A 25,000-nucleotide genomic window follows, 5' to 3' on the forward strand; every position below is an offset into this window, starting at 1 on the left:
GAACGTCTTTTATGTTTGGGGATGGAAAAAGTATTAGGTGGTAAGAATAGCCCCTGGGCATGCACTGTCTAGTTCCAAGCTACTTGAAAATGTTCATTAAAAGTATTCATCTTCTGGTGCCAGAGGGTATGCATTCATCAGAGCAGCAAGCCATGGAGGAGAACTTGGGAATATGAACTTTGGAACATACAACTGGGAATATTAACTTGGGAACATCATTACTAGTCTGGCTATAATTCCTGCATTTTGTGCGGTCTTAATTCCCCTTGTAAGAATTAAGACTCATACTACAGTAGTTCTTGCATTGGTTGAACTAGTTTCTCAGTATGTTAATGTTTAATAGTGGTGGGAATCGGTTGAGATTTCACATTCGATCATCAGAAATAATCAGATTGCCCCAACCGATCGATCATCGATTATAATCGGAAAAATCTACCAATAAGCATTCCACATATTTTTCATCTAAATAGAAGTCAAAGTGGGCCCTTCCTTCACTTGATGAAAACCAAAATATTCCCACACTTTTGACCTGGCGTTTCCAGGATAGCGAAAGATCTCCAACTCGTCCATGTTGGACTCGTCAACAACATGTAACAGAGGCATGTCTGAGAGAGGACACTGGGAATTGGGGAGAGATTGGGGAGACCGAAACAACATTTTCAAGCCAAAACGAACAATTGTTCATCTTGGATCAGAGGTGACATTATCTTCCTTTGGTGATTTGTAAATACATTTGAGATCTAGTTCAAAACTTATTTTGGACGGTAGTGATACTACAAACGCGAAACCGTGAGCTTGTAATTTATGTTTTGGTTCAGTTGTTTACGAAATAAAAGCGGCTAAGCATGCCACATCTTTCAAATAAGCGTGAGGTATTTGAAGTGACAACAACACAGCGAACAGGGTACCGCCAGGTAAACACAGGCAATCTTAGATTATATCTGCTGTTGTGACTTACTGAAGTTAGAGTTCATGAAAAAAGACAATTCACAAGAGTTGACAATACTTTTATTTGTCCCCAATAAATTTTTAATTTTTCGGCGACAATTGATTATGAAAAAAGCGAAATCGATTGTCGCGTCGCTTGAACTTTTCGATCAACTTTCGATTATAATCGATCATCGGCCCACCACTATGCTAATGTTTAATGTGTCTTTTGTCAAGGTCTTTCCTCAAGAGGAAAGTTAGCTCAAATGAAGGAGCCTGAGTGGTGAACATGACTATTTCCCAAGTTTAAAAGTACACCCTGGTTTAGTTACAGTATAGTGCTTTGGTAGTGAGCTAGATTTCTGTCCCCCTTCTTTGGATGGAATTGTGAGTTTATCTTTTTAGCATCAGTGCTGTACATGAAATTAACAACTGCATCGAGCTGAGTGGAAGGTGGGTGCCCGGGATGTCCAGGGGCCTCCACTGTGATCAGCCAGCCCCTAGACAGTAAAACGCTTCCAGGGCTCGCAATCCCCGCAACCCAGCCATGAGCCCCTACACAGAGACATCCAGGCACCTATCACACTGTGTTAACAGAAGAAAAAAGGAGGGTAGAAGCGGGAGGGTAGCAGAAAAAATAAGAAAATGCTAACGCTGAGAATGACCGCCTAAAAACGAAGGCTGCACAACACTCTCCGAATGTAGCTCTAAATGGCTGCGACACTGAGATTGCATGACCTAGCCTATGCATGTACGAATGAACCGCTGACTGCTAAGCAAACTGCTCCAATTGCGGACCTAAACACACGCAAAACCAGCATTTCTTTGTTGAACTTAACTAGGTTAAATTGCATTTAACCACATTTAACAACTGTATCGAGCTGAGTGGAAGGTGGGTGCTGGGGATGTTCATCAGCCACCCCCTAGACAGTAAAACACTCCCATATCTAGCAATCCCCGCAATCCAGCCAAGAGGCCCCACACCATGCCCAAGGGACCTCTGGGGGCTGACTAAGCCACCCACCATGCCGAAGGGACCTCTGGGCTGACTAAGGACAGCCCAGAGCCTAGGGGGCTCATGGCTGGGGGAAGCCAGAGCCCCTGACAACCGCTGCCAGATCCCGAGGCACCCGCCAGGTATAGCAGAAAGACCATAATTATACATACCAATCATAGAAACCTGCCACCGCTTCAAGAATAGACTGCACTGGAGTCCCAACATACAATTGGTAGGCGTTGCTGGACCAATGGCCCCTGATCTGGAAGACCCTTCTTAGCTGCTTTAGTTGCCACCCCGATTCGAAAGCTGTGGCCGGGGAAGGATCCAGGTATCCCAGTGGCAGATAAAGTTGACTGAAGGAAATGAGACGGCTGCACCCAAGACAAGGGTTGACCATCTGGGTGAACAAAGAGAGGACCCGGCGTTGGACCACGTAGATGAAGGTATGCCATCAGGGAAGCGATGGGACAGATGGAAGAACAACCATGGCCTAAATAGTTTTAAGCATCCTTGTCGTAAAAGGTCCATTTCTTAGCACTTGATGTGCACACGCAGATAGGTGGGGTTGGATGTGGAATCCAGTTGCAGGTCCTGAAGGGAGAGGTGAATAAAGTAGTCGTTGGGTAAGAGAGAGGAATGGATGACTTGCATTAACTCCACTGTGACTGGCTGGCGTGGGCCCTGGTAAGAGCCTTGGTGACACTTGATACCCGGTAATACTCGCTGTAGTTAGAGACAATTGGCAAGTGGGTCACTGAAACCCATGTCTATGTGCAATTGAAGAGTGTTGGAGGCGATCAGCCAAATGTGAACACATCAAGACTCGTTGAGAAACCGGAAGGATGGGTCCATTCTGGTTGACGCTGCCACATCCTGGTAGCAAAACTCAAGAAACTGCTTTTGAGCTGAGGAGTACACCTGCTGAGTTGAAGGAGCAAGACTGTTTGAGAGACTGCAGATCCAAGGGGTCCACAGGGATTGCCATTGCTTCTGGGGCTGCATGGGGTGCAAGGCGATGAAACAAGTTTCTTAAAATTAAAACGTGAGAGTGCATCAGCCACTGGGTTAACCTTCCCTGTTACATGAGTAGCCATGAATGAAAAACTATCACGCGCAGCAAGAAGGGCCATCAGGTTGAGATTGTGTGAAATCCCAGATCGTAGGACCTCAACAACTGCTGTGTTGTCAGCGCAAAATTCCACTCATTTGGAAGACCACTGAAAACCCCAGAGTGCGGCTGCCAACACCACTGGGAATATCTCTACTTTGTACGCCATGGACAAGGATGCCTGAACTGACGACCAAGCGCGAGCAAAACGTTCTCGGTCAAAGATAGCCCCATAGCCAAGTGAGCCTGCCACATCCGAGGACACCTGAAAGTCAGGTAGTGGTGCCCACTGAGGGGAAATGAACAAACTGGTACCATCCCAGGAGTGAAAGAAATCCTGCCACGTCACCAGGAGAGGTCCAGGTGAAAGTCCCTATTAAGACGAATTGGATGGTCATCCGTTCTGATGGCTGACAAAAGATTGATCATTTGTTGCAGAAACGCACAGCCCTGTGGGACCACTTTGCAAGCATGGTGCAGATGGCCAATAAGTGATTCAAGTTCTTTCCGCTTGCAGTGTTTTTTGGGTAGCCATTCATCCAGCAGTCTGGTAATACGGTCAAAATTATCTTTGGGTAACAGCTGGCCTGGAGAGCAAATGAATCCAGTTCGATGCCCAAGACTGTCAGGATAGTCGAAGGAGCTTCAAGTTTGTCTGGGTGTAAGGGTACTCCCCATTCAGGAAAAAGGTGGATGCAGGTCGCCAGATTGATGCCACATTGAGGTGAGTTGGGAGGACCCACAGTGTGAAAGTCGTCTATTGTAAGTAATGCTTGATGAAACCAACATTGTAGTTGTGTCTGAGAATCCATTCAAGTAAATTGGCAATGGTCGTAAATATGAAAGGAGCTGAGTGCAGACCAAAGGGCAAGGCCAAATCAACAAAGAAATGATCTTTTCAACACATTCCAAGAAGAAAACGGTCCTCAGGGTGGACAGGTACAACATGATAAGCATTCTCAATGTCAAATTTTGCCATCAAGTCTCCACGTCCAAAATCCATTATCGCGTCAATGACTTCATCCACTGACATATACTGTACAGAAAAAGGCTCCCTTTGAATACTGTCATTGACACTGCCTGATGTTTCATGGGAATCACGCCAAAGTGACTAGTATGGAGGTTGGTAAGAGGTGGGGTAGGAAAAGGGCCAGCTTTTTGGCCTTTATCCATCATGGCCAGCAAATAATTATCAATCATCTAAGGCTGAAGACATGTTCTGAGATGCAGATCTGAGGGACACTGCAGCTGGGTTGAAGCCCAAATGAAAGCCATAGCGGAGACCTGTAAGGACATAATCTGCCACTGAGCAGTCGGGATGTCCCAGTAACTCCGACTCCAACTTGCCTGTGTTGATGGGGGTGATCATTGATGGAGGGTGAAAAGGAGAGAACTGCTGTGCAAAGGAAGAGCTAATGCCCTGGGGTGGGCAGGGTTTTCAATAAGAATTTAAGTAGGTGGCAAAAACTGAGGAGTAGGCGGAGAATGGAGCTTGCAGGGGGGTTTTGGGCCTTTTAGAATGCATTTCCTGCATTCTGGAGGACTAATTAGGGTATTTGAACAGAACACGTCTAATATCATGAAATCTTAACTTTCTTAATGCAGAGAGAGTACAACAACCACATGCAAATCATTTGTACCCTCAGGCCACTTGACTACTGGATCGACATGCTGCTAAATTGTGTGCCAGTCTCTTGCACAATTTTTCTCTAAATTTTAGTGTTAATCATAGGAATCTTGTAACATATCAGTATAATTTTAAAATGTTGTTGTCCTTCAGAAGTACATGAAATGTGAGTTTCACCTTGCAACCAGTTCTTCTGTTTGTTTTCATGTACAAAAATCAGACAGGAAGTACCAGTTGAGAAGATGGGTTCTGATGTTCCATTGTGTATGTTTCAATTTTCTCGTGTCTTCTCTTGCTGCAAAATTCCTGGAAAAGAAAAGGATTATCTAAGAAGCACTTTTTTAACAGGTACATGTACATTAACCAAATGCTTTATCACAGACTATTAAATTGTAGATAAAATTTGAAATGATCTAGCACACACCTGGACAATTTAAGCAAAAATAAGTACTACACTGCATCATCAAGATGCCTGAGAGAAAATTCAGGAGATTCAATGGGATTTGAACCCCTAATCAGGTGACATTCTCAGTGTTCTCACCAGTGGGACAAAAAAAAAGGAAAGTAAAATAAAAAAAGAGAGAATAAATAAATAAATAAATAAATAAAATATATATACATATATATAATATTATTGTAAAAAAAAAAAAAAATTAAGACAAAATAGAAAAGAGAAAAAAAAAAAAGAAAAAAAATTGTAATATACTTACATTATGTAATGGAGGAAATACATAAAAATAAATAAAGAAATGAAGAAAATAAACCAGGATTTTGCCTTAGGGAGTCCCAGGGCTCCCTTTTTCGTATAATATGGACCCTGCAGGAGCTTAAGTGGGACAAAGTTTAATCCTTGCGCTTCATAACAAAGGTGGAAAAAATCCTTTGTTTTTTCTTTGTCCATTTCATCAAGGCACGTTCAAATTGTAACTCTTGCAGTAGTGAGCCCTCGACAATATTGTAAATGCATTTAATTTGTTTGCCTCGTGGCAGATCTTACAGGTCATGATCTTTTTGTTGGCATCATAGGCAAGCCATATGTAGTTCGACTGCCGTTCACTCTGAAAAACACGGTCTTTCTCCAGTAAAATAGCTTTTTGATCTTTGCTTGCTACGTTGTCCTTTTTTTATCGTCCTCTTTACCAGCATTTGGGTGATCTTCTACACTTTTCTTAAATCCTTGGTACTTTCGTGAAAGAATCTAATTTTCTCTGTGCCATGACAAATAACATGAGCCCGCACTGTAAATCAGGGGCACCCAACGAGAATGTAGTTCAAAACCACTTAATTGTTAAACATATTTTAGTATTTGAACGGCAGATATAGGCATTTTTTTATTGCCTAAAATGTTTTCATCTGTTCGGATTTCCTAGCTGAAAGTCTAGTGATCTGAAAATTATAGGGATCAAAACTTACCTTTTCAAAAATTTCACCCAGAAAAAAGGCTCCCGAAAATTCTAGGTGACCTTTTTAGGGTAAGAATTCGTTAAAAAATGGCAATTATGCCATTTTTTAGATGTTGGAAAATCCTAGGACACGCAGGCAAGCAAGAAATTAAAAAAAAAATGTTCAGAAAATTCTAGATCTCAAATCGTCTTCTGAACAGGTATTTTCTGAAAATTAATACCTACCTGATCCAATATGGCAGTCCAGATGTTGAAGCTGTGCCACCTTTGTATGACTTACGAAGGCAAAAGTCAATAAATTATTTAAGGCTTTGAATACTTTGATCAACTGTTTTCATTCAGTTGAAGAAGCATCATAGAGCTGGAGTAGCTGCCTGACCATTAAAAAACTGCTACGGTAACTTAGTTGTAAAAGTCGGTTTTGCTCGTTGCATCCTTGTGCATCCTTGTGCATTTGCATTGCTTTTAATGCACCATTTCTATTTTTCTTGCGGGAATCCCGCGAGGGCGTGGCCTGGTGAGAACACCTCATTCTGTCATTCAGTTCTTTTTACTAAATAAATAAATAAATGTCCTTACTTTTAGAATAGCCGATAATGGACAACCCCAATATTGGTAATTTTCCTTGGTTTGGACCATATTTGGTTTCCTACATGCACATACATGTATGTGTTTAATGCCATGCACAATTTATTACACACCTTTCATTAACCTACAGCTGTTACAGTAGTTTGAGCACTATACTTTAAGTTAAAACCCACGTTTTTTGAAGCTCGATTTATTTGGCATTAATGGGAGCAGGATTTCTGAGTAGACCTAGATATAATTATATCATCCTTTTGCTTCTGAGGGTTCCCCCATTGGCAAGTAAAGTCATCTCGCATTAAAATCTATAATAATTATTGCTACTCTTAGGAGGGGAAAGGTTAAAATTGAACTTAAAAAAAAAAAAAAACCAAGAGAGCGGAAGTTAGTTTATACCCCTAGATCTTTGATTAAAGCAACAGAAACCAACATTGAAATTTGAATACAATATGACATGCTTATCCCATTGACTCCTGGGAGTGAGACTTGATAGATTTTACTCTGCAATAGTACTAGTCAATTGGGGGAGAGGGGGGGGGGGGGAGGGTGTGGTTTAGTAGTCAGTGGGTTAATAATATTAGGCAAGGACCTTCAGTATATGGCAGGCATGCTATCATAGACTGAGGTATTATAAAATATATAATATTATAATACAATGTAGTCGAATCATGGCCTTTTGTTATACCTCACCATACAGTACAGTTAGTCTGATATATGTAGTTGTTGCATTACATTGGGATGGTGAAAACCTGTTTCAGGTCTTCAAAGCAACATGATTATTGTGTTAAATGAAATTGTTTTTTCATTGGAGATAATGAGATTGAGTTAATCTGCTATGCACATTTATTAAAGAACTCAATTATTGTTGTCTTTGACTACATGTAGCCCCACAAAGAGCATCTCGCCACATCATTGTTCAAACTAAAGGAAGGATATTCTGCTGTACAGTTCTGGATGAAAAGATGGATCCAATATCACCACTTGAAATTGAACAGTAAGTACCTGAAACTTTTATAGCCATCAACATCTTTGGTGTTTGGTCCTTGTTGTGTGCAGTGTAAATAGGATGTATGTAGAAACTGGAATAAACTAAGCTGAAACATATTTACATGTAGCCCTGCAGATTTAACCTTAAAGCTGTCAGTAGTGACAATGTTCCTGTGCAACCTTAGGAACTCCGACTGGTAACCCACAATTTATTTCTTTGTCAGTTATATGTGTTATGACGATATTAGAGTCAATATTGTGTTATGTAAAAGTTGTATGGTTAGAGCAGCAATTTTTCACAAATATTTATCTATAATCTGTAGCTGCCCTGAATCCTTGGGTGAAGAGGTACATGTACATGTATTTTAGACACTTACCGGTATGTCTGAGCTGCCAGACTCAGCATGCTTATAGCTATTTGTTAGGGATTACAGTATTGGATTCCCTTTCCTCTATCCCAATTATGTTCACGTCTATCGGTAATAATAATTGTCACTAGTAGTAATCTCAGATAATTGAAGTGCATTTGACAGCCGCTTTGGAAGCAAAGGAGAAGAGTAGGGAAGAAAAAAAAAAAGAAACAAACAAACTTATTGGAGCAAACAATCATGAGATGCAGGATCGTCATTTGCGCATATGATGACTATCAATGGTTGTATGACATAATTCAAGATGACACTGAAAAGCAGACAAATGAAAAATCAAAAATTTTCTAAAGCTGACCCTATGCACAGGAAACCCAAGATTAGAAATTGCATTCTCCTATGACCTGCATCAGTGGCTGCATTTGAAATTTGAGGCACATCATAAATGACATTGTAGAGCCCACTGACAAGCAGACACTCAATTAATCTGCATTTCTACATCAATCACAGTTATTCCACACTAACCACATCTACTGTATTAACGAGGTGCAATGTTGTCTTTCTTTAATACCTGCAGGCATTTTTAGTTTTGTGTATGGAGTTGAATCCAAAACATTAGGAGAGGGAGTTCCATGTATCTCATAATTATGTGCGTGATTATTATTTAGCGTCATATGTGTGTCGTGTGGGTTGAGTTTGTTGGTTCTCTTCTCTGCTCCAAGAGGTTTTTCACCCGGGTACTCCGGTTTTCCTCTCTCCTCAAAAAGCAACATTTGATTTGATTTGAGTTAATTTGTTCATTAGTGTCACCAATTAGTGGTGTAGTGCTAAATCCATTGACAATTAATAAGTAAAGTTGTTATAATTGTTATTTGTTGTTGTTATTATTATTATTATTATTATTACTATCTCATGTATCATTATCAAATAACAGTGGTTCATTGCCCACAGGTGTACTTATATGTCCTTTGATCTCTTCTGTTATAAATTAAGACAACTTCTGGAAATACAATCTTTAACTGATGTCAGTGCTCCTGGCCAAGCGATTGGCTCTTTGACTGGAGAGGAAAGAAATGTCTGGCATGAGGTGAAAAAAAAAAAAATTTTCTCAAGACTTGGCATGATGTAAATCTTTTCTGCACCTTTGTTGTAATCATTCATTGTCTGAAAAGGCTGGACAAAAGAACTGTAATGCTTTTATTTATTTTATTATATGGTTGGTGTTCGTTGCCAATATAACAATTAAGTGCTCTGTCAGATTGGCCGTGCAAGGCCACCTCTACCTTAATGACCACAGGACATTTTGCGAATCATGCATACTAATTAAGCCACATTAACACTTAAGTCTTCGCAATTTGAACATAAGTAATGCAACAAAATTTAATGATAAAGTTTGCCTGTTCTGTCTTAAGCGTAAAACTGAATAAGAAAAGAATTCTTGCAGATTAACAACTGTGTTAATCTGCACAGATTAACACAGATTGAAATGCTCGTTTTTCCCACCACACCGATGAATGAGCTCTACAACTGCATGAAGAATCTGATGCATGAGAAAATATAGCAAAACCACTGACAACAATTGACTGCAGTCGCTCCTAGTTGTTAACTCAGTTAAAACTGCATTTAACTTCATTAATAATTTGCAGCTATAACTGCCTTAGTTTGTGGCATTATGGCAGCTCCATACTGTATTTTTTTAGTTAATTATTATCAGCTCTATAGTTTAATAAGTCATTTTTTTAAACATTTTGTCATGTATAGTTGCGGGAAAGGTTGATAAGTCTGAACAGAATTAACCAGAAGAACCTTGACATCATTGAAACAAGTTTGTTTGCTCTAGTTTTGGATGAAGCCTCACCTGTTTCAAATACTGAGGTCAGTATACTTGATCTTTAACGACTTGTCGTCACTTGTGGAGGTTGGGTGCCTGAGATATCCAAGGGGCTTCCACTATTGGCAGCCAGCTCCTAGATAGAGTCTGCTTAACCATGCCTGGGAAATCCTGGTAGCCCAGCCATGATCCCCCATGCAACACAGGAGACAGGAAAAAGGGATGGGATGGGAGGGAAGGGAATAGAATTAACCGCTCTAGACACTCCACAAACACACTCTTTCTGCTTCCTAACTACAGCGTCATAGTTATACCATCAATTTCACAAGGGCAGGAAATCACTACAATTATATCTAAGGTACACATAGACTATGTGATGCTGGAGTACATGCATGCTTTCAAAATTTCCACAAGCAGTAGTGAAGGAATTTTACTAATAAAAGATTTTCATTATACATTGTACTTAATTTTAAAAGATGTGTGTTGCATTCTCCATCGTCTCATGAGTCACTACGTTTTCTGTATCCAAGTAGAAATGTGATAAAGTGAACTGGTACCTTGAAATGGTAAGAAAATGATACCTTTGACTTTAGAACATTTGACGTTATTTTGCATGAACATTTTGTTGCCAATTGTACAGTAATACTTAGTTTTAAAGTACAATGTAATTACTGGTTCCTCCACAATAATTTATTCTATTAGGCAATTAGAAGAATTATCACTGCATTGACAGGGTTGAATGGTACTAGTCAATATCAAAAATACCATAATACTCTTTGTCTGTCCCTCCAAAATTTTGCACAATCATTGTTTTTATTTTCTCTTGGGACTTAAAATGGTCCCAAGTAAAACTGGAAACAATGTTTATGCAAAATTTTGGAGGGACAAACAAAGAGTATTATGGTATTTTTGATACTGGCTAATTGAACTGCATTGAATGGTAGCTTTTTATGTTGGTTTTTCAGACCATTAGGGAAGCTGTAGTTGGTGATTGCACCAATCGTTGGTTTGACAAGTCCTTTAGTATGCTGGCATTTAGATCTGGGTTGTTTAGTGTTCACTGTGACGTAAGTGAAACGATTAGAGCATTTGAATTAGTTATCATAAGGTCGTTGCCTTGGCACTTACATTACTATTTTTTTTCCAAATATCCCGTGGCTTCCATTGGTGGATAGTTTTTTTTTTACAAAATTATTATAAAAAATGACAAATGCTACAATGCCTGTTCCTTACTCTTCAGTGTGTACTTCGATCAGTTATTCCTTCATGTTCAGGCTTCATAATTATTATTTTATTCATTGATGAGCTGGTGCCACAGGGATTCTTAATATTTATTTTGGGTCAAAGGGCAGCTTTAGAAACTTAAGATCTTTTTTTAAAGTCAAAATTCATACTTTTTGGTTCTCTCTTTTTTTTTTTCTCGTTCTGTCTTGTTTCAGCATGCACCATTTGACGGTATTGCTGAAATCACTGTTGTTCTTCAGGCTTGTGAGTTCCTTTCAGAAAGAGGAGGAGAATGGAAGGTGTTGTATATTGACATAAACTCAATTCATTTTCCCTTTCACCCTTGAACTGGCCCCCATTGAAGTAAAACCATCTGGCGTTATCAGAAGCTGATGACCTTGAAGTGTTTAACTCTGGTTCATAGCTGGGGTTTTTCAGTTTAAAAATTTCCAAGCTTTCCACAAAAACGTTTTTCTTTTGCTTTATGCCAAGAGCACGCTTTCTGGCGTAAAAGTTTTTAGTTCAGCAACGCTAAGCGCAATCATTTATCATATAAGGTCATATGAGCTGATAACCGAGATTGAGTGAACCAATCAGAGCACGAGAATTGAATTATCCGAGATTGAGAATTTAATAAAACGTAAATAGCCCCCTGCCGGAAGGGACGTTAAATTACTGGTAAAAAGACTGAAGAAAATAGAAGGGAATCGAGTAACGTTGGCATCTAGCATGTTGATCATTTCCAAAATCACTTCAACTTTTTTTTCACAGCAATTTAAAGTGTGAATTGCTGTTGTTATTAGTTCTACTTTTCGTTTGACTAAAGTACAGTAATATATATGAGAAAGAGTCGTGAATCACAAAATTCAGCTTGACTGTGGACATGGCTAACAGCTTGATTCAGTGCTCGTCTTTGAGATGCCTTTCACGACAAAAGTTCACGGAAGTTAAGCCCTGTCTTGCGGGGTTGGTATGTGTTATGAGACCAATGAGATGATATACGACATGCCTGTTTTTAATCGGAATACTCATATTTAACGGCTGGAATCCTGACCATTCATCACTTTAGTTCAGCCTGACAGCTTTTCGTATTTGTCTTTCATGAAGCTGCGACAAAATTTATAACGGATAAGTATTTCACGAAGCTGCGATAAAATTTATAACAGATAAGGGAAGCATCAAAGAGGCGAAAATGAACCAGAAGGCTAAAAAACAGAGCAGTTTTATAGGTTAAGTTACCTGGAATTAGATAAAGCCGCGTATCTTAATTCCTCCATTCGCACAATTTATGAAATCGAAGAAACTGTGCACTACAATATAGTGAAGAATGGTAAAGGAAAGTTTAAATTTTTGCCCGATAATTTAAAATGTAAACCAGACGATTTGAGGGTACTCCCTGTTCATCATTAGTTTGAAATCAACTGAAAAATGCCTTTGCAGCTTAACGCTCAAATAAAAACAAAAATCTCAACGTCTACAGCGCGCGCTGACTTTATGTAAAACCGAAGTCCAGGGTGTAGGGTGCGGTGTCGGAAAATCATCGTGGCCTCAGAACTGCGTCTGTCTGTGGCACGGATTTTTTACCACAATTGCTTGCAATATCGTAACCTGATTGGCTAATTTGCCGTTGTCGATAAGAGTCTAGACTACGCTGTTCGCGTCATGCTCCCGTCAATTTGTCACGCAATGTAATAGCCAATCAGGAACGCCCATTTTGGGATATAAACCAATCATATTGCAAGAAAGTTATAGACCACGCTTGCTCTTTCTTTGTGTCATGATTTTCGTGACGCTCTGAAATAAAAACTTTCTTTGGCGTTGAATATTGTGGTAAAAAACAAATCGAAAGTGGTTCAGCGTTGTCTGTACTCTCATCGACAAAGATATTCGTCATCACTCGGCTGCACCTCGTGAATCCACAACCTTTTGACCACTGTGATGACGAATATCTTTGTCGATAAGAGAACAGACAACACTGAATCACATTCGATTTGTAAACAGAAACCAGCATGTCCTGATAAGTGTTCTCCGAGGGAAGCAAAATGGCGTCCAACCAAAAGATCGGAGTCTGCTATCTTAGGCTTGTGAAGCGTATATACCCCAAGTGGATGCATCACGTTTACATCGAAATATACCTGTGTCAGCGAGAATGTGGTGTATGCAATGAAATGCCGCGCATGTCACAAGATCTATATCGGTGAAACTGGTTGACGCTTTGGTGACAGATTTAGGGAACATCAGATCTATGTGCTCCACAAGAGAATTTACCTAAAAATGGAGAAAAACCTTAAATAACAATGACCACAACCAGGTTTTCTGAGCCCGCGAGACTGAGTACCCCCAGCAAACCATTGTTTTAACGAAAACCGCTGGTCAGCATCCCTGTACTGGTCATTGTTGTCTAAGGTCTTCCACAAAAGGAAGCTTGAAATACCGAATACCTGTGGCATCGTCGCTATCACGACCTACGTTATTTTGACTTTGTCTCGGAAATGTAACATATAGATTTAGCCAAGCCTAAATGCGGAGCCTGTAGGGTTAGCGAAAATGAAAGGTTTCAAATTGTCCGCGTTTTGGTGTTTCCGTTTACTGCTTCATAAAATGTTTTTGTTCGCTTTGCCTAACTAGTGAATTCCACGGTAAGTTTCACGCAAAAAACCGTTGTCGCATGAATCACGAAGCGATGAGTGCGATATCGGTTTTTCAAGTGAATTTTACTTTGGAATTCACCAGTTTGGCAATGAATTTTTCTTGAATCGCAAGGGTTTTAAAAGAAAGCAAGCGCATCCTCAGCGAGCAAATGGAGAGTCAACTGTCAATAGCTAGCGATTAGGAATCACGCTAGAATTAGAAACCGTCTGGAAACTTTGTCAAATATTGGCTCCGCTAAAATTTGATTTAATGTAAATATCAATTACAAATTGTACGGAGTTCTAGTTTTGTGGGTGAGTCTCATCTCTTTGTACCATACCCAAGGGCATGTTCATTTATCATGGCTAGTTCAATCTCATTTTTTTCTTTTTTTTCGTGGTCTAAGGCTCTCTTAGTGTTACCTGGTGACAACAAAATTCTGCTACTTTTTAAAGAATGTCACTGAAATGATAAGCTACTAGTCTGTACACCTCAGAGTAAGAGCCATGCAACACAATACTGTTGATCTACGTGGATTTCGTTAGTTGTAGATTTGTTCATGAAAGTCGTAAGTTATTAAAAATTCTACATGGGTCACATTTTTTTATTTATTATTCCAATGTTACGCCATTTTACCATATTTGGTCAAGAGAACACGCAAAATGAGACGGTAATACACTGTAGTGTCCCGGTTTGACCGGTTTAGAACAGAGCAAATACGGACGGAACGGGAGTTTTTCAATAAAAGAAATTGTTTTCACATGCAAAGCCTGAGAATTTAGCTTGTTATCGCTTGTCACTCGTCGTTTTGTTTATATCCAATCAAATAAAGGACATGTGGCTGGCTTTTTGTGCTGCTTACATCGTTCGCACGCGCCCTGAAGGACATATGATGCCTTTTTTAAAAACACTCTTACCAAATAAAATTGAAGCAAAGTAACACCTTTTTGCAGTGGATAATAAATCTCTTATTCGATGGTTTAACATACAATACTCGCAGACATTTTGCTCACTGCACTACGCAACTCGCAAAAAATCCGCGCTTATTATAAACCATCAAATAAGATGTATATATATCACCACATTTCGTCAAACTACGGATTACAATGTGAAAAATTGAGAGTGGTGAGGGGACCTGAGGAAGCCAAAGGCTTGTACAAAGACCTTACTGCAAATACCAACTTTCAAAGGCCCAGTTTCAAGTGGTATTTTTCACATAACTTTTGATTTTATTTCGTTTTTCTAATTTGTACATCACAGGCTCATTTCAAAGAGTTAGATAAGCCGGGAAGTGATGATCCATTGAAACATGGGTTGATGTTTTTTTCAAGCAGGGAAGTAAGGAAATCAAGAATTATTACAAGCCTGAAGAATTGGTATTCACCGTAGATGAAGTCATATCTGGTGCTGTTAGGCAAGCTGTCAAAAAATATCAAGAAACAGTAAGTTGCTCCCTTAAAAGGTAATCACATCATCATCATACTACTACTACTAGTGCTGCTGTTGCTGCTAATTATTATTATTATTATTATTATTATTATTATTATTATTATTATTATAATTATTATTATTGTTTTCGTTATCATTATTGTGCAATGCCATTGCCGACCGTTGTGCTTGTCGCTAGCGCCTCTTGGAACCATGCTCAACAGCACAGGATATGGCTTTAAAGTTAAAGCTGAAACAGTTTATCATCTATTTTATATGGATGATTTGAAACTGTACGCGGAAAATGATGAACATCTTGAGGGAACACTGGTGACAGTAAATCAAGATGTCATTTGGACTTGATAAATGTGCCAAGGCAACGTTTAAATGTGGAAAGCTTATCAAGACGACCTCTATACAACTTGACCGTGACAGTGAAAGAGGGTGATGGTATTCCACATCAAACAATGAAGGACAAGATTCGCATAGAATATTACAGACATATGTGATTGGTATTAGGAAGTGAACTTAACACTCTTGCTGTGCCACCGGTGTCTTACAACTAAAACATTATTGATTGGAAGATCAGTGAGATAATACCTATACGTACCACTTGGTCAAGGGGGCGGGGTCTACTACAACTGGAATTAGAATATTGTGAAAACAAGAATATTGGCCTGCGAATGTACCTTGAACACAATACTGATATGATGCAGCTGGTCTACAAACATCATCAAAAGAAGAAGTTATGCTCAGTTGTGAAAGAGGAGTGTCAAGTTTAGATCTTACAACACACACCCTGTTTGTGTAGAGTATGCATATCTCTCCACTGAGAGACACTTCATCATATAATCTCTGGTTGCCCAGTATTGGCTAAAACAGAGAATATAATCAGACATGATGATGTTGCTGCATATGTCCACCTAAGTATCTACAAACACTTCAACATTGAAAATAAGGAAAACTGGTATGAATACCAACCAAAGGCAGTGTAAAAGAATGACATGGTATCGATTCACTGGGACATGAAAATCGGCACTGACCGAGCTCTAAACCAAGAACAATTGATCCAGGTATTTCCATTTTTATACATGGCATTACCTATCAAATTATGCGATGGAAATTGCTGATCTATTTAATAAAACCACAACAGTCTCGATGCTATTATTAAAGACCGCACCACCAAACAGTGTACTCTGATACATATCACCATATCGTCACGCAGATGTGTCAACAAAAGACCTGGCCCACGTTGTTCAAAAGGTGGATAACACTATCCACCGGATAAATCACTATCCACTGGATAGCGCAATTGGTTTCGCTATGACTTATCCACTGGATAGTGATTTATCCGGTGGATAGCGCTTGCCATCGTTCGAACAACTGGGGCCTGGAAATCGAAGTGCACCAGTTTCCGCCAAGTAAAAACGGCACTTCTGGGAAGGTAGATCGGGTAATTCCCCTGTGTTCTTCCACGGCTCGCAGTTAGGCCATTGGCGTTGATTTGCAAGTTGAGTTGTTTCTGAGTTTGTTCAAAGTGAGGCTTTGATCGATCCCTTTGTTGTACGAGTAGAATCCATCGTTGCTTTACGTCATCTATTTTAGTTTTCCTAAAGATTCCAGTGAGCCTCTCTCTTCTTCTGCAGTTGTGTACAAACCTTGCAACCCGTGCTGCTACTCGCAAGGCATGGCACAGGTCCTTCTTTTCCAGTAATTCGTCCATAATATCGATTGGTTCTTCAATGTGACCTTCATTGAGAAGTTCGCCGATCACTTAAGCTTCTTCTTCTGAGGCTTTTGATGCAGATGTCACTAAGTTTGGGGACCAATTTCTCTGGTTAGACAGCCAGTCAGGTCCATTCCTTAACAATTCCGAAGTTCCTCCACCCCTGCTCGCTGAATCGGCTGCTGGGTTCTCATGCGCTGGCCATTTCCGAGGATCCAGTGCAAGGCGAATGTACTGTCCAGCCAGGCATAAACTTCAGAGTTGGGCAGGTCATGTAACGTTTTTCGTACATTGGTCACAAGGTTGGTTGCCATGTGGGCAGAGACCAACTCAAGGCGTGGTATTGTAAGACTTTGTTTTGGTAACCACCCTTTAGCTGCGACTAGCCGTTGCGTTGTCCCACTTGGTTGTCATGCCACAGCAGCACTTACGCCCTGTGTGCTTGCATCGCCGAAGGCGTGTAGCTGAATGTCCACCACTGGCTCTCTGTAGTGCACCACAGGGTGTGGCACAGTTACTTCAGTCGGTAGGCTCTGTTGCCAGTTTTCTACTCTCTGGACAAGTTGTTGACTGAGCTGGGAATCCCATGGTACCGTGTGATTGCAAATGTTCCGGTAGATCAACTTCCCTTTCAAGGTAAGTGGTGTGGCTAGACCCAAGGGATCATACACGTTGGCTAGATGTCTCAGTACTTCTCTCTTGGTCGTTGGGATCTTGTTCTTCGGGAAGTTGACAGTCAGTGTATCCATGTCCTTGTCCCATGGCAACCCAAGTACTTTAGATTCGTTTTGTTGGGAACCCAACTGTTGCTTGGCAAATGATAAGTCGCTATTCTTTTCTTCTTGATTGTTGTTGTCTTCCAATTCGTTACATTTGAGGTCCATTTATGTAAGACGAACTTTGCGTCACTGAATATCTCTATGGCTGAACTTTTTCGTTCTCGGGCTTGAGCAACAGTGTGACCTCCATTCAGCAAATCATCCACATACAGACTGTTGCATATTGCCGTCACAATGTCTGGCATCTTGTTCTCCCAAACGTGCAAATGCTGTTCGATAACTCCCCCCAGGAGGAAAGGTGAGCAAGTTAAACCAAACAAGGCCAGCGTGAATCTGTAGGTCTCGATGTCACAACCTTCGTTCCATTGCCCTTGGAAGCGGAGTGCATCACGCCCTCGTTCCTTGATTTTTACTGGGTTGCCCTATGGGAACCCAGTCGGAAAATAGGTAGATTTCCGTTTTAGTATTTTTTTCCGTGTCGGTAAAAGTCTTGCCTGTTACTCCCCTGGTGAGTGGTGTCTTTGTGCATAGAGCCTTCTGCGCGTATTTTCTTAGGATCGAGAGGGTAGTGGAACTGCGTAGATTTCTCTGGTGGACACAGTAGAATCATTAACTTAGCCTGCAATGGCGTCGAAAGTCATGCAACGCGAATGGCGTTTTAGTGGATCCTTAAACAAAATATACCCTTATGGAGCTCAATAATAGAAAATCAGTTGGATAAACTAGGTATGAATCTCAAAAGCGACGAGTACTGGACTTCCACAACAATCTATCGCCCGTCGAGACGAAATCAAAGTGAGCAGTATTTACCTGAAGTACATGGTAATTTGACACAATTGAGTTTCTTGTCTTCACGCACGCAATGAAATAGGAAGAGGTTTTCGCCTCTAAGAGCAAATATGTTGTTTGTTTCAATAAAATTTTCGCTGGAAAGGGATTCTGTGGTATTTTCTGCCTTTGTGAATTATAATATCATGTTGTGTATTGAATTTTCGAGCTTAAGGTTGAAATGTGATATGGGAGAAGTTTTTTAGTATTGCTCTGTAAGCAGGAAGGGTTCACAGACCTGTTGGAAGCGTGCTTGAGTTTCAACAAAATGAGCCCCAAAATCAGTGAAAACTTGTGACGCAGATGAATAATAAAGTAGCTGCTATTTCCAAAATGATGGAATTACCGGGTGATAAATAACGTCGTACGCGTCTTGGAGAGTAAATTTTGACTTTGCATAAAGTTGGGCGATTGTGATCTTTGTTTTGACTTCGCTCATTTCATTGTCAAACTTTATAACACTTGACAGAAAAAGAAACTTACAAAAACCCGGTATCTTGCCATCATTTGACACAGATGCTTCAGTGTTTGGCGAGTAAACATGCCGGGGTAACTTAATCACGGCGCCCGCTGAATTCCGGCCATGTCACTTTCGATTTTGCAATTTACTTGAACGTAGCAAAAATCTCCCAAAATGTTTGTCGCTGATCGTAACTTTTTATATTCTATATTCACGGTTCAAAATTAATGTTGTTTCCATGTCGTAAATATTTTATTCTCGATCGACCGTCCGGGAAACTTCCTTCTGCTCTTTCTTATCAATAGTTATTTGCTTTTTCATCAATATTTGTTTTGCATAAAGCAAGCTAACAGGATCTGTACCTTGCTGAGTTCGCATTTGTTAGCGTTAATACTTTAGTAGTATTTTCGGTCAGATGTTTTTGTATTTTATGAGGGGTTTATTGTTTTGGTCTCCCATCCTAACACTAACCCCGCGAAACAGGGCTTGACTTCAGTGAAGTTTAGTATTACAAAGCTGTCAGATGCTTAGAGGGCACACTTGTCGTGAAAAGAAGTTGTGAGGGAACTTGAAAATTATCAACGTGTCAGCCCAGAAGCCAATGTTTCTCGCTTCTCTTTTATTTGTTATTCTTCAGAGACTGGAATGCTGTATTTCAATACCACACAATTCAGTGCCTTCTGATTTTCTGTAGCACGTACCACAGGCAACCCAGTGTATGCTTCACAGAAGCATCTCGTTATTTATAAAAAGGCTTTCTGAATGTTCCCAGAGATAGCCAAAGGGTAGAAGCGTTGACGGACTAACACGTTCCATAATTTGTTTTGTAACGCGGGGCCTGGGTGCAAACATTCGTTTAAAGATGGTGATTTGGATAAGCTCTTGCTGAAGCGTCGTAGACCACTCGTAATTTCGTACTCGACCAGCTGGTTCAGATGGACAGTCTTCAATGATTCCTTGTTCTTTTTTTTTATCTCGGATGACTTGATCGTATTCATTTGTCAACCCTGTGCCTTCCAGTTTCTTATTTGGACTGCTTAGACGGCGAATTCTCCCTTGTTTGTTGGAGGGCAGGACAGGATGACTTCCACTCCATGGTAGGCCCGTCTCATACCACCCTTCCTTATCTCTCACCACCTGTTCTTTGAATTCATCATTAACAGTCATTTGGTCGTGTTCGCAAGAGTTTGCTAAACCGAGGATGTCCAGACGACAAAGTTCTTTGTAGTCTGTTTGGATGGTTTGGGTTAACAACGTGCGATTGTGGTCGTATTCTTGGCCGGGTGACATAAGGAACCACCCCTGCTTTGTTTTTTGTGCCGGTGGATCTCCCATCTCTGCCAACGTGCGGTTTTGTTTCAGTTTTAATTCGAGCATATTCTCCACTTCCTAGAACTACGTGTACTGGTAGCTGTTCCTTTGTGTCATGGTCTTCGATCTTGATTCCTTTCAAGTGGTCGTAATTGTCAATTAACTCTTGATACTTCGGATTATCAACAGTCAGCAGTTCTCCTTTATGAACTATAGTGAGCTTCACTCCCATACTGAAAATTCCGTCTAATGATTCAATTCGTGCGTCGTACATTTCTATCTTCGTTACTAGAGAAGTTATTAACATATCCACTCGTTTCGTTGTTGTTTCACACAGCTTCTTCTTAAGAAAGTCCATCAATTTCCCTGACGCGTATGAACTTCCGGTCCCTGTGTCGATTAGTGGTAATGGTAATGGTATTGAATTTACATAGCGCATTTTCTATTGGCATATTCAAATGTGCTTTACAAGCAAGTGATCTATGGTTGAGATCGAACATCAGCATATATAGGCGCCGCTGGCAGCCGCTATCAGTCCATTAGCCATCTCACCCAGCACATGAATGAATGAAATGAGGCCTGACCACAACACCGGGAGCTCCATGCCCTTCTCTTTACGAATAGTGTGTGGGCTCTTTTACGTCCCACTGGGTTGTGAACATTCAAGAGTTGGGAGACGGATGGTAGTATTCCTTTTTGACATCAGCGTTTTCTTGTCGGCAGTTTCACCCGTGATAGTTTGCTTGCGGTCACATTGATGTGTGATGTCATTTTCTGCAATGTTGCTGCAACAATGTTGCTGCAACATTCCGCAGCGCGATGATTGGGTGTTGCACAATTAAAACACAAGTTCTTGCGAGAATCTTTTTCCTTTCATCAATGTTGTTTATCTTTTGGCATTCAATCGATGTGTGGCTTATATCTTCACAATATACGCATTGTTTCGGATTGAATTGTTGTCCACGTGCTCGGTAAATCTTGCTCGGATGTTCCGATCACGCTGTTCATTGAACTCTCTCTCCGTAGTTTTACTGTCGGACGAGTTTCTCCTTAACCATAAGCGAATCTCTTCTGAAAGTTTCGAGAAATCCTTTTTTTCCCATTCCGGATCAGTTCGTACCAGGTCCCCACGAATCCCAGGCAATTTGTCCAGTGTCATCGAGAAAGCTCCATTAACTTGTTTCAATTTGCCCAATGTTTGTAATGCTTGAACGCAATATGTTAAATTTTCGCCGAACTCATTGATTCTGTTCGGTTTTGCACCTGTCACTGCCTGTTGCTTTCATTGTGACCTTCGGTCGACCAAATTCAGGTCGTAATTATACTCACATTGACGATCCCTTTGCTAGTCCTAATGTCCCGTCGGAGGTGCCACGTTTGGAGAATGTTTGCCTCCCAATTACAGTGTTCTTTACGTTTTGTAATGTTTTATTCTTAAAATCACCGTCTCGCGAGTATCACGACGTCGCATCAAGTCAAGAAACTGTTTGACACAACGCTCTTTATAAAACTAAAGATATCTATTTCAAGTCACGAACAAGCAATCATGTTGTCAATTCCCGGAAACATCCTTATCATCCGTATCATAGAAAAACACGCGATAAACGTGCAAGGAGTGAGTAAAGAGTATATAAAAGAACATTGGAAACAGTGTCCTGCTGAATTGCGTTACGTAAACTAAAATAAAAAAATCAACGACACGGTTGAGCAGAACAAACAATCCACTTTTTTAAACTTTTTTTTTTATTGCGCTCTGACTTCAGGAACTTATTTTACGAACCTTTTTTTACATTTTTATTATTGTTCTTTTCTTTCAGGCATCAGTAATAGATGTAAGTGCTTACCAACCACATGAGTATGGCAAGAGTTTTATAAAGACTTTCAGGATCCATCCTGACACCTATGTACAAATGGCAATACAGTTAGCGTATTATAAAGTTCATGGCAAGTATGTTCAATAGTCGTGGAATTCCAAGATATAGGGGAGTCTTTCACGTTTTTTGCCTCATTAATAGCACAATGCTATTGTTTTATAATCAGTCAGCCGAGAATAAGTACTGAATATTGAAAGTGCATTGCATAATGTGCTATCTCCAGAAATTTGAATCCGATATTCTAGACTATCTCTGAGCAATGATGCTTTGAAAATTCGAAATTTTACAAACAATGTATGGGATCATTAGCGCTTTTGCCACCAAAAAATTTATCAGTGTAAACTTGATGGCTAATAATTATGTCGTTATGAAGGGTGATAGGATTAAAACTGGGGATTTAACTAAGGTAAATAAGTTCTTGAAGTCAAGTTGTAAAATATTACCTTCTGCGAGCAAACCCCTGGGGTGGGGGGGGGGGGGTTCCCATTTAAAAAAGGGAGGGATGCTCGTCGTCTCGCTTGGGGTGTAAATTTCGGATTTTGGTCTCACTTAGGGTTTTCTGTGAAAAACCTACTCATATGTAGCCGTGAAGGTCTCCACTAGGGTTGCGCGCGAAGAAATGTAAAAGTGTGTATTTTTGTGAGAGTTATTACCTCCCGCAACCTGAGAAACATTGATATGGATTCCTTTAGATCTGACCTTAAGAGCCTAGTGATCTATAACCTAAATCTAGACGATCCTGGTAAAATCGTGTACCACTACAATGCTGACCTCTCCGATCTACTTGACATGCATGCCCCTGAACGTACACACATGGTCACTTTACGACCTCATTCACCGTGGTTCAATGACAGTCTTAGAAAACTTAAAACTGAGAAGCGTCGACTCGAACGTCAGTGGATGAAGTCTGGCCTAGAAATCCATAAACAAATATTTATCAAGCATATGACTGAGTACTACGCAGTAGTTAAAGCGACCAAGACAGAATACTATAAGAACAAGATTGCTGACGCTGACCAAAACCGCTTGTTTAAAGTTATAGATAGCTTTTTTCATGTTGAAAAGGCTGTGTCTCTTCCACGTCATGACTGTGAACAGACGCTAGCAAATATGTTTAGTAAATTTTTCCAGGACAAAATTCAGGACATCCGTAATCAGACAGTCGGTGACTTCACGATCACCGATGCTGATCCGGTGACTGCCTGTATTTTTTCCGAGTTTACTGAGGTTTCAGTTGAGTCTGTCAAGAGTACTATTATGGCATCAAACTCTAAGACCTGTTCTTTGGATCCTATTCCTACAAGTCTACTTAAGGATTGCGTAGATTTTCTGGCGCCAACTGTTACTTATCTCGTAAATGCTTCTTTTTTCTGCGATGTATTTCTGTCAACGTTGAAACATGGTCGTGTTACTCGGTCCTTAAGAAAAATGGACTTGATCCTGAGGTTTTCAAGAATTATCGGCCAATCACCAACTTACCATTTCTATCCAAAGTTCTAGAAAAATGTGCTTTGTCTCAAATGTATTCTTATCTCCTACAAAATGATCTATTTCCTGCAACACAATCGGCTTATCGTAAGGACAACAGTACTGAGACAGCCTTACTGCGTATCACCAATGACATTCTGCAAGCTTGCGATAAACACGAAGATACCATCCTTGTTCTACTTGACTTGTCAGCGGCGTTCGACACCATTTATCATGAGGTGTTATTAAATAGGTTAAATCAGAGATTTGGCTTTAGGGATTTGGCTCTTAATTGGCTTGCTTCGTACCTGGTTGACCGCAAACAATCGGTCCACATAAGATCAGCTGTCTCAGTGGATAGTCAGCTACGTTTTGGCGTTCCACATGCAAGGATCAGTCCCAGGACCTGTCCTGTTCTCCATGTATGTTGCTCCAATTGAGGATATTGTCCTATCTCATGGCCTCCGTCCCATGTTCTATGCTGATGATAGCCAGATTTACCTCACAATGGGGCTAGGAAATAGAAATATATCCATCGGTAAAATCGAAGATTGTATAAACCACATAATTGGCTGGTACTCCAATAATTTCCTGCCCTGCAATTCAGCCAAGACTAAAGTTACTTACTTTTCTTCAAAGTTTATTGACAGCGACCCTATTCCTTCCATAAATATTGGTGCTAACACCATCGAATTAGAACCTGCCGTATGTGATCTTGGTGTCGTTTTGGATAAACATCTCGACATGTCAAGACAAGTCGATAATATCTGTAAATCGGCGTCTCTAGCAATTCATAATATTGGGAAGATTAGAAATTACTTGGATCAATCCACTGCAGAGAAGCTTGTCTACGCTTTTGTAACTAGTAAAATTGACTTCTGCAACAGCCTCCTATTTGGCCTCCCGAAAAAGCAACTTGATAAATTGCAACGTTAGAATTACTACAAGAACTAAAAAATATCAGCACATATCTCCGGTAGTACGTAAGCTGCATTGGCTTCCTGTTACCAAAAGGATTGAATTTAAGATTCTAACCATGACCTATAAAGCACTGAATGGAATGGCCCCATCCTATATTTGTGATCTTCTCCAGGTTCATTATCCAAATCGAAATCTTCGTTCTTCATCCAGGGCATTGTCATTGGTAGTACCTGCTTATCAGACCCAAGCTTACGGTGCTCGCTCTTTCTCGGTAGCTGCACCTACTCTCTGGAATTCCTTGCCAGTGGAAATTAAAAACGCACAATCTTTGTCTATTTTTAAAAAGAGCCTCAAAACATTTCTTTTTAATTAGCTTCATACGTACTTTTATTACATCGTTTTTTATTTATTTATTTGTAAGTTTATATGTATATTTCCCATATTTTATTTCCTGTATTTTGTTAAGCGCGCTGAGATTATGTAGCTGCGCTCTAGAAGAATTATTATTATTATTGTTA

At 40.2% G+C, this 25,000-nt stretch overlaps 1 protein-coding gene across 2 annotated transcripts in view; it reads left to right on the plus strand.

Annotated features, from left to right (window-relative positions):
* The window catches only part of LOC138012925 (peroxisomal carnitine O-octanoyltransferase-like), a 58,524-nt gene that overhangs the window by 8,989 nt on the left and 24,535 nt on the right, over positions 1-25,000 (plus strand). Inside the window, exons 5-12 of one of the 2 annotated variants that reach the window (XM_068859860.1) lie at positions 4,883-5,010; positions 7,536-7,644; positions 8,996-9,089; positions 9,764-9,877; positions 10,799-10,900; positions 11,273-11,356; positions 15,023-15,130; positions 22,038-22,168. In XM_068859860.1, the coding sequence (XP_068715961.1) occupies positions 4,883-5,010; positions 7,536-7,644; positions 8,996-9,089; positions 9,764-9,877; positions 10,799-10,900; positions 11,273-11,356; positions 15,023-15,130; positions 22,038-22,168 (870 nt within the window). Of the gene's footprint in view, positions 1-4,882; positions 5,011-7,535; positions 7,645-8,995; positions 9,090-9,763; positions 9,878-10,798; positions 10,901-11,272; positions 11,357-15,019; positions 15,131-22,037; positions 22,169-25,000 lie in introns of both variants that reach the window. The other variant, XM_068859859.1, reaches the window with a different exon arrangement.

Source organism: Montipora foliosa, chromosome 8 (assembly GCF_036669935.1).
Source record: "Montipora foliosa isolate CH-2021 chromosome 8, ASM3666993v2, whole genome shotgun sequence".
NCBI lineage: Eukaryota > Metazoa > Cnidaria > Anthozoa > Scleractinia > Acroporidae > Montipora > Montipora foliosa.